Below are 10059 nucleotides of genomic sequence, written 5' to 3'. Positions count from 1 at the left end.
TTGTCCCCTGGTGTCCCCTGGTTGTCCCCTGCTGTCCCCTGGTGTCCCCCGGTTGTCCCCTGGTGTCCCCTGGTGTCCCCTGGTGTCCCCTGATTGTCCCCTGGTTGTCCCCTGATGTCCCCTGGTGTCCCCTGGTGTCCCCTGATTGTCCCCTGGTTGTCCCCTGGTTGTCCCCTGGTTGTCCCCTGGTGTCCCCTGGTTGTCCCCTGGTTGTCCCCTGGTGTCCCCTGATTGTCCCCTGTTGTCCCCTGGCTGTCCCCTGGTTGTCCCCTGTTGTCCCCTGTTGTCCCCTGGTGTCCCCTGATTGTCCCCTGTTGTCCCCTGGTGTCCCCTGGATGTCCCCTGGTGTCCCCTGGTGTCCCCTGGTTGTCCCCTGGTTGTCCCCTGGTGTCCCCTGGTGTCCCCTGGTTGTCCCCTGGTTGTCCCCTGGTTGTCCCTGTGTTGTCCCCTCGTGTCCCCTGGATGTCCCCTGGTTGTCCCCTGGTTGTCCCCTGGTGTCCCCTGGTGTCCCCTGGTTGTCCCCTGGTTGTCCCCTGGTTGTCCCTGTGTTGTCCCCTCGTGTCCCCTGGATGTCCCCTGGTTGTCCCCTGGTTGTCCCCTGGTTGTCCCCTGATGTCCCCTGGTTGTCCCCTGGTTGTCCCCTGGTTGTCCCTGGTTGTCCCCTGGTTGTCCCCTGGTTGTCCCCTGTTGTCCCCTGGTGTCCCCTGGCTGTCCCCTGGTTGTCCCCTGGTGTCCCCTGGTTGTCCCCTGGTTGTCCCCTGGATGTCCCCTGGTGTCCCCTGGATGTCCCCTGGTGTCCCCTGGTGTCCCCTGGTTGTCCCCTGGTGTCCCCTGGTGGCCCCTGATTGTCCCCTGGTTGTCCCCTGGTTGTCCCCTGGTGTCCCCTGGTTGTCCCCTGGTTGTCCCCTGGTTGTCCCCTGGTTGTTCCCTGGTGTCCCCGTGTTGTCCCCTGGTTGTCCCCTGTTGTCCCCTGGTGTCCCCTGGTGTCCCCTGGTTGTCCCCTGGTGTCCCCTGGTTGTCCCCTGGTTGTCCCCTGGTGTCCCCTGATTGTCCCCTGATTGTCCCCTGGTGTCCCCTGGTTGTCCCCTGGTGTCCCCTGGTGTCCCCTGGTGTCCCCTGGTTGTCCCCTGGTTGTCCCCTGGTGTCCCCTGGTTGTCCCCTGGATGTCCCCTGGTGTCCCCTGGATGTCCCCTGGTGTCCCCTGGTGTCCCCTGGTTGTCCCCTGGTTGTCCCCTGGTGTCCCCTGGATGTCCCCTGGCCAGCTCAGGGACCAGCCAACCCTCCCCTCTCCTCCTCCTCCAGCAGAGCCTCAAACCTCCTCGCTGGCACCTTTCACCACAACCTGCTCCTCATTATCCCTTAATTAACAGCGCCAAGAAATCAATTAACCGCGACATTTCTAATTAAATACTCCGGGAGAGCCGATCGTCTCGTTATTACCATTATTATTATTATTAATTACTATTATTATTATTCTCTGAGGTGCAGGGCTCGATGTTCACAGCGCTCCCCATCCCTCCCCTGCGCTCCCCCCGTTACAGGAACTGGGGGGATGAGAACGCTGGGGGTTGTTCCTGCAGACCCAAGGCCCCAATCTGTGCACGGGGACATTAATTAGCAATTAAGTGAACGTGCAGAACGCCATCGTTAGCGTCGGTGCTGCCGAGTCTTCCTGGCACCGTCGGCTTTCCCAGCGCCGTTAAAAGGGGTGAGGGGACATTCCCTGTTCTCCATCATCACCAGGACAAGGACCAGGATCATCCATCCAGTGCTGGGGCTGCTCCTTCAGACCTTCCAACCTTCAGCTCCACCAGCTTTGGGTCCGCTGAGCTTTTCTGCTGCTTTTTTTGAGAAAAAATTCAACGCCAGCTCTCGTTGGGATGGTGGAACCGAATCAGTTGAGTTCAGCCGGGGACGTCGTGGTCTTGGTGCCACCCAAGGACTCTTGGTTGCCCAAGGGTTTGGGAGAACAACGTGCTGCTCACACAAATCCCTCGTCCTGCTCGTCACCAAGGCGGGGACAGCGAGGGGAAGGGCAGCACAGAGGGATCTGCAGCGTCCTGATTGTCCCAGGGGGGATGCACAGGGGTTTGGGACATGTGGGGACAAGTCTCAGGGTCTCCAGGGCCACCTCCCCACTCCAGACCTGCATGGACGGGGCTTGGGGCAGCCTGGTCTGGTGGGAGAGACCCCCTGGCCGGGGGTTGGAATGGGATGAGATTCCTTCCAGGTGCCTCCCAACCCAAAACACCCCACAATCTGTGCTCCCAGAGGAGGCTGGAGGAGGGAATCCAGCCCAGGACGGGGGGTGGCTCACCCCAACTCCCAGCAGGAGCTTTGGGCATGGGGAACAGCACTGGGATAAAATTTGGGAGCCAGCAGGGTAACCCCAGGGGAAGGGCTGGCTCAGGATGTTTCATTCCTCAGCACCAACCCCACCGAGCTGACTGATCCCATCCTGCCGCCACCCAAAAGCCAAACAAACACGTCTGCCGGGGTTTGTGCGGGCAGACGACAAAGCCAGACTCATTTAGGCCCTTTGATTGTCACTTGTGTGACAGGAGGAGCAGCTGCCTTTGAGCCGAGCCCTGCTCAGAGCTCAGCTCCTCTGCCATCCCCAGAGCCCCTCCCGAGGTGTCGGGTCCTCTGCATTCCCCGGGTTTAATAAATCCCTGGGTTTAATAAATCCCTGGGTTTAATAAATCCCCGAGATCTTCTCCAAACCACTTCAGCCCCTATTTGGGACCATTAGATTAATGGGATGAGCATTCCCTGGGTTTAATAAATCCCCCATCTCTTCTCCAAACTGCTTCAGCCCCTGTTGGGGATTGTCCTGTGTTGTGGTGTAGGATGTGCACACAGTATTTATCCCATCCCCATCCCCATGGGCTGTTGGAACCAGGTGGGGCAGTGTTTTCCCAGGCCCCTCCTTTGGGCTCTTCTGCTCATGGCCCATCAATGCCTTGCCCAGGACTCACAGGGAACTCCCTCCAGGAGCTCTCTCTGTTTAATGGGCCATCAAGGAGCCACTGCACGACTCCTCATCCCATTGGGAGATGCTCCCAATGCCCAGGGGGAGGAGCCAAGCATTCCCACCTGGAGAGAATCTGGGATTTGGGACAGGACAAGCAGCCCTGAGCCACTGGATTCCCAGAGGAGCAGAGCTCCCAGACCTTTCTGTGGGATCACTGCTTCAGGAAGAGCCCCTCCCCTGGACTGCTCCCCCCACCCTGCTCAGGGTGTGTTCTGACTCTGGCAGTGCTCCTTTGTGTTATTGCATTCATTTTATTTTATTTTACCTTTTTACCTTTCTTCTTATTAAATTATATCTCTGACTTGGAGCCTCTCACTCGTTTTGCTTTCAAACCATGACACCCAAAAACCTCGGAGACCAAACCTGGGATCTGTAAATCACCGATAACCCCAAAAATCCCCACTCCCTCCTCTCTCCACCTCTCCCTGCAGCCCCCATCCCTTTCTCCTCCCAACAAAAGGCTGGGATGAGGCAGCTTTGGAGCAGAACGGAGCCCAAACCCAGTGGGGAAAAGGGGGAAAAGCTGCACCCAGAGTGGGGAACCTCCCAGCTCTGCCAGGGCTGGGCACTGCCAGCAGCCCTTCTCCCCATCCCTGGCCTCCTGCAATGAGTTTTCCACCCCCAGGGCGCTGCCAGTGGGACAGGGACACCTGGAATTGTCCTCAGGACAGCTGTGACCTCCCTGAGACCTCCCCAAACCCAGCCAGGGGTGGCCTCACCTCTGGAATGTACATTCATTCATCTCTAGTGCATTAAAGGAGCTCCAGTGGGGCAAACCCAGCTGGAGGAAAGCCAGAGCAGCCCCAGGGGTGAGCTGGGCCCATTTTGGGGTTTCCAGCAGTGTTTGGGATGTCCAGGAGCTGTCCCAGGAGCAGCAGCTGTGAAGAGCCTGGAGTTGGCCCCTCCTGTCCTGTTTGCTGGTGTGTAAATCCACAGCATCGACCCCTTTTTGTGCAGCTACTCCTGATTTACACCAGGGCAGGGCAGGATCAGGAACCCTGAGCTGCCCCAGGGTGTGATTCCCACCCTTGTGGGGTCAGACCCCACACAGGGAGGGGGCTCAGGCCTCCCAATTCCATTGGCATTGCAGCGAATCCATCAAGATACATTCTGTGTCAGTGGCGATTTGGTTTCTCCCTTTTTCTCCCTCCCCACCCTTCCCCAAGCCCACGACAAATTAAATTTAAAGGGTGAGAGGCTGTGGCAGCCCAGCAGGGCCAGCACAGCTCCCTCCTCACGGTGATCCTGCAGGGACATCCTGCCCCTGGTGGTGCCCACCCTCCAGGGAGACCCTCAGGGGTCAATTTTTGGGGTGTGAGACACCAAACCCAGGGAGGGCAGGACGTGGTGACTCAGCTCTCCCCTTTAAACACCCCAAAGCAGGGCCATGGGAGGGACAGACAGACAGACAGACAGACAGACAGACTGATGTCCCCTCTGCACAGCTGCCAGGACCTGCCCTGGGCAGAGTCAGCTTTGCTGGGTTGGCAAAAAAATGGAGGAGAGGAATAAAAAATTAAAAAAAAAAAAAAGAGGAAGAAGGAGAAGAAAAGGGAAGGGAGGGAGGAGGAGAATAAAAAAAGAAGAGAAATTCCAGTTGGGAAGGAGCCTGCAATGATCCGTGTCCAACTGCCTGCCCAGCTGGGGATTGATCCAAATTTAAACCACATCCTGTCCTTAGACTTCCAGGAGCTTAAAATCCAGGCCAAAAAGCCGTGTGGAATTGCAGGTGGTGGGATCCAGGCTCACAGTGAAGAGCAGGATGTCTCCAGGAGGAGGAGGAAGGATGGAGGGGGCACAGCCCAGCCCTTCACTGGACACACAGATGGAGAATTCCTCTTCAGAGCACGACTGACGGGCAGGAGATCAACACTGGGCATTGCCAATCACCTCCCATGCCGGGAGCAGCTCCTATCACTGAGCTCTACGATTTCATCTCATTATTGTTGTTTGTTTGGTGGAGTCTGGAGCTTCCCCTCTTCCCTCCCCAGACTTTTTGGGACACACAGATGGAGAATTCCTCTTCAGAGCACGACTGACGGGCAGGAGATCAACACTGGGCATTCCCAATCACCTCCTCAATCCCATCCACGCAGCCCTTTGGTCTCTGCAGGGTTGGTGGGGACTGACTGAGCTCCCCTGGGCACGAGACGTGCTGGGTGACCATCCCTGACCTCCCTCCGTGCAGCGCCAGCAGTTCCCAGTTCTCTCAGCTACCTCTAAAGTGTCTCAAAGGTGATTTTTAGTTGTTGTAGTCGCTGCTCTTGTAGTTGCTAAGTGAAAACTTTTTAATATTAATTTTTTTTTTTTTTGAGTGGTGTGAGGTGTCAGTTCTGTGCAGGTGTTAATTTAACCGGGAGCAGCTCCTATCACTGAGCTCTACAATTCCATCTCATTATTGTTTGTTGTTTGGTGGAGTCTGGAGCTTCTCCTCTTCCCTCCTCAGACTTTTTGGGGCCTGGGGAGTTGCTCTTGTTGCCCTCACAAGCCTTTGTTGTAGACCACAGTCTTACTGGTGGTGGCCATGGCGATCTCCGGCTCCAGCCGCGACGTCTCGATCTGCCGAAGGCAAAGAGAGGAGATCAGACCCAGGGCTGGATCGATTAACGTGGAGATGGAAATAATTCCACGTCAATCACGCCTTCTCCTGGTGCTCCACGTGCTGTTCTCCAGTCCCCCAGCCTCCTCTCCCTCCCCTGGTTTTTTTCCCTGGATCTGGACGGGTTTGTGGCACACGCGGAAGGAACGCTGCCGCACGTTCGCTGCCTGGCAGTGCTCGATGAATTATAGAGTGTCTGAGGCTCCCACCCAGCCCACATTTCCATCCCTGCAGCTCCCAGGGAGCCTCAGCCCAACGCTGGACCTGCCAAAGCCCAGCTTTGAGCGGTGCCACCATGAGAAAACCTCGCTCTGCTCCACCTTCACAGCCAAACCCTTCCTGCCCCCTTTTCTCCATCTCCGCAAAAATCTCCGTCCCTTCCCATAATTATTTTTTCACCCTCTGCCAGCTTTTCCCGAAGCTTTCCCTCGCTCTGAAATCACTTGGAATTTCTGCCTTCCCAGGAGAGATCTGTGATCCCCCCACTGGGACGGGACACCTGAAAAAACCTGGAATTTTTGGAAGCCCGTCCGTGGAAACCCCACGCCGGTGCCGACACAATGCGAGGAGCCCACGGGTTTTAAAAAATCGAAATGCTTTTTGAAAATGTTTAACCTAGTTAGACAAATTAGCAAAAATTTGTGCAAAACAATTTAGGTATTTAAAATATTCAATGTTTTTAAAAACTGGAAAAACTGTTCTTAGCTTTCAGCTGCAAAAACCCAACAAAATATAACATCAAAGCAATCTTAACATGAGGTGCAACATAACCCTTCAGCAAAGCTGTTAAACAGCTACTGGAGCATCATGGGAAATAGCACTTCATTTATTCAAATGCACATATGTCAGGTTTTTGCACCATATGTCATTCCAAGCTATTTACAGTAATAATTAAATCTTAATCAACGTTTAACCTCTGTAAAATGTTTGAAGGGATCTAATCACCCTTCAGACTGCACTAATGAAGGAGAAATATATAAACATAAAAAGAAAACGACGCATAAGATAGCGCACCAGAAAGAACAGTAATTGCAAAAAAAAAAAAAAAAAAAAAAAATTGTATTTCTTTTAAATATAATCAAGCAAATTATGTAAAGTAAAGCCAAACGAGTATTTTAAGTGAAGACATCTTGGGTGTCAGAGGTGTGATCAGCTAATTTTGTACCGCTATCCATAACAGATGTAGCATATTTTCTTTTTTAGTGCCATTATTAGCAACTTCACCATTCCTGTCGGTGCCGCGGCACAAAGTGAAGCTTTGTGAGCACCGGGAAAGGTGCAGGAGATCCGGATCCCACGGATCCCTCTCCAGGCAGGATTAACTCTGCTCTGCCTGCCTCTGACGCAGCTTTTTTTTCCTCTCTCATTGTCTGGGGATTTTTTTTTTTCTCTGCTGGGGATGGAGGGGGGGAAAAAAAGCTCCCGGGTTTTGGGGTTGGGTGGGTTCGAGAGGAGGAAAAATCTGCGGGTGGGAAGAGGAGTGGATGAGTCTGGGGGTTCAGGGAAGGGCTGGATGTGGATGGATGAGGTGGGGGTGGGTCACAGGGTGGATTCTGTGATCTCAGAGGGTTTTTCCAACCTCATCATCCTGGGATTCTGGGCTTTGGAATGAATTCCGCATGGGAATTGGGTGGGTCAGTGCTGACCGTCCATGGTGGGGCTTGGGAAAAACCAAATTTTTCCCCAAAAAAAATTTTTGGGAAATCCAAATTTCCCAAATCCAGCCCAAATCCACAGAAACCTGATGGAACTCAGAGCCACCTCCATGGAAACCTGGTGGAGACACACCCAGTCCCACTCCCTCTGAGGGTCTGGAGCTCCCAGGAGAGTCCCACCTGCCCAGACTGTGCTCCCAAAACCCTGGGGAGCGCTGGGGACGGGGACACGCCAAACTGGGACCAGCACCAGGCTGGGAGAGGGAAGGAAAGAAGGAATGAAGGGAAGAAGGAAAGAAAGAAGGAAGGAGCAGTGTTGTGTTCACGCTCTCTTGGGACACAATTCAAGAAGCAGCGAGCACAATCCAAGTTTGAACAGCAGGAAGAGTATCCTGGTGGGAAGAGCAAAAAAATCTCGCAGCCGACGGCTCGGGGAAGGTGTGGGGCGTCTGTGGTGGGAAGTTTTGCAGCACAAATTACTTGGGAACCCAACAAGAAGAGTTTTTTAGGCAGAGATGAGGTTGCCGCGGTGGAAGGAAGAGATGAGATAATTGTCTGGAGATTCTTCCAGCTTCAACTCCCACCCCAGTCCAGGGGGAGACAACTCCTTTCTCTAAATGAGGGATGAGTCAGGTCTCCTTCTGGCTGACTTTAATCAAGGAGGGTTTAAAATCTGCTCCAGAGCCTCAGGAGCTCCCAGGGGTGCACCTGCACCAAGGAAAAACGGACAGGAAATTGGGAAAGGTGCTCAGAAATCCACCAGGAGGAATTGACTCCTCCCACTTGGAAATCAGATGGAGAAGAGCAGGGAGATGGTGGTGGGTTACAGGTGTCCAGACAACATCAAACCCCAACCCTGCTGTGCACCAGGTCAGTCTTTGACTCTCTTGTTGGTGTTTTTTTTTGTTGAAAAGTGTAATTTCACTCATTTTCAGGCAGTTTTCCAGCTGTCCAAAATCCTGGGCCTGCTCAGCCAACCTTCCACTGATGCCTGAAGTTTTATATTTCATGTATTTCATGTTCTGGTGCCCAGGGGTGAGCTGTGAGCTCGCAGTCAGTGTCACTGAGCTCTGCTCACAGCAGGGACACAAAACAAACCCTTTTCCTGCTGCACACCAAGGACAACTCTCAGCCCCAAAAGCACAAACAAGGGGGGCTGGAGGGAGGGACAAGAGGGATGGGACCTCCCAGCCTGGAGCTGGGACTGGGCAATTCAACCCCAAAGTGCAAATGGACCAGAACTTAGAAAAGTGTCAGACCTCCTGACCGGTCAGACATTGTGTGTCCGTTTTGTGACCATTTTGTGACCATTTTGTGTCCATTGTGTGACCATTTTCTGACCATTTTGTGACCATTGTGTGACCATTTTGTGACCATTTTGTGACCATTGTGTGACCATTTTGTGACCATTTTGGTTCCATTTTTGTGCCACATCCAGTTTCCTTTTAAGCCCATCCAGGGATGGTGACTCCACCACCTCCCTGGGCTGAACATTCCAATATTTAATCACTCTTTCTGTGAAAAACTTCTTCCTGATATTCAACCTCTATTCCCCTTGATGCAGCTTAAAATTGTGTCCTCTCATTCTGTCAGATGCTCCTTGGAGACAACCAAGAGCACGAGGGGAAAAAAAAGGGAGAAAACCCCAATAAACCTCATTTAACCCCTGTTTATGGACCAACACAACTCGGGTAACTCGGGCAGGATGGCAACAACTCCAGCCCTGCTTCCCCCAACCCTACAAAACCCATCCTCTCATTCTGTTGGATGCTCCTTTCCCTGAAGTGACACAACCAAGAACACAAAGGGGAAAAAAAGGGGGGAAAACCCCAATGAAGCTCATTTAGCTCCTGTTTATGGACCAGCATGGCTCAGGTAACTCAGGCAGGATGGCAACAACTCCAGACCCTACAAAACCCATCCCCTCCCTGGAGGAAACAAAACCAGGAATCGCCTCCCCGGGTAAGCCCAGGGATGGTGACTCCACCACCTCCTGGGCTGACCATTCCAGTATTTAATCACTCTTTCTGTGAAAAACTTCTTCCTGATATCCAACCTCTATTTCCCTTGATGCAGGTTAAAACTGTGTCCTCTCATTCTGTTGGATGCTCCTTTCCCCGAAGTGACACAACCAAGAACACAAAGGGGAAAAAAAGGGGGAAAACCCCAATAAACCTCATTTAGCTCCTGTTTATGGACCAACACAACTCAGGTAACTCAGGCAGGATGGCAACAACTCCAGACCCTGCAAAACCCATCCTCTCCCTGGGGAAACAAAACCAGGAATCGCCTCCCCGGGTAAGCCCAGGGATGGTGACTCCACCACCTCCTGGGCAGATTATTCCAGTATTTAATCACTCTTTATGTGAAAAACTTCTTCCTGATATCCAACCTCTATTCCCCTTGACGCAGTTTAAGATTTGTCCTCTCATTCTCTCGGATGCTCCTTTCTCTGAAGGGAGACAACCAAGAGCACAAGAGGGAAAAAAAAGGGGAAAAACCCCCAATAAACCTCATTTAACCTCTGTTTATGGACCAGCACAGCTCAGGTAACTCAGGCAGGATGGCAACAACTCCAGACCCTGCAAAACCCATCCCCTCCCTGGTAAAAACAAAACCAGGAATCGCCTCCCCGGGTAAATCCAGGGATGGTGACTCCACCACCTCCTGGGCAGATTATTCCAGTATTTAATCACTCTTTCTGTGAAAAACTTCTTCCTGATATCCAACCTCTATTTCCCTTGATGCAGGTTAAAACTGTGTCCTCTCAT

At 53.0% G+C, this 10059-nt stretch overlaps 1 protein-coding gene across 4 annotated transcripts in view; it reads right to left on the bottom strand.

Annotated features, from left to right (window-relative positions):
• Positions 1 to 3379: 3379 nt before the first annotated feature.
• SFXN5 (sideroflexin 5) overlaps positions 3380 to 10059 on the bottom strand; it is a 150893-nt gene continuing 144213 nt past the window's right edge. For 2 of the 4 annotated variants that reach the window (XM_083861859.1, XM_083861861.1), the window contains one exon: positions 5394 to 5593. In XM_083861859.1, the coding sequence (XP_083717985.1) occupies positions 5516 to 5593 (78 nt within the window). In that variant the 3' untranslated portion in view covers positions 5394 to 5515. The other 2 variants (XR_014590170.1, XM_083861860.1) reach the window with 2 other exon arrangements.

Source organism: Zosterops lateralis (assembly GCF_965231275.1).
Source record: "Zosterops lateralis genome assembly, chromosome: 5".
NCBI lineage: Eukaryota > Metazoa > Chordata > Aves > Passeriformes > Zosteropidae > Zosterops > Zosterops lateralis.
Note: the sequence above shows the minus strand (reverse complement) of the source record. Positions and strands in the feature narration are given on the sequence as shown.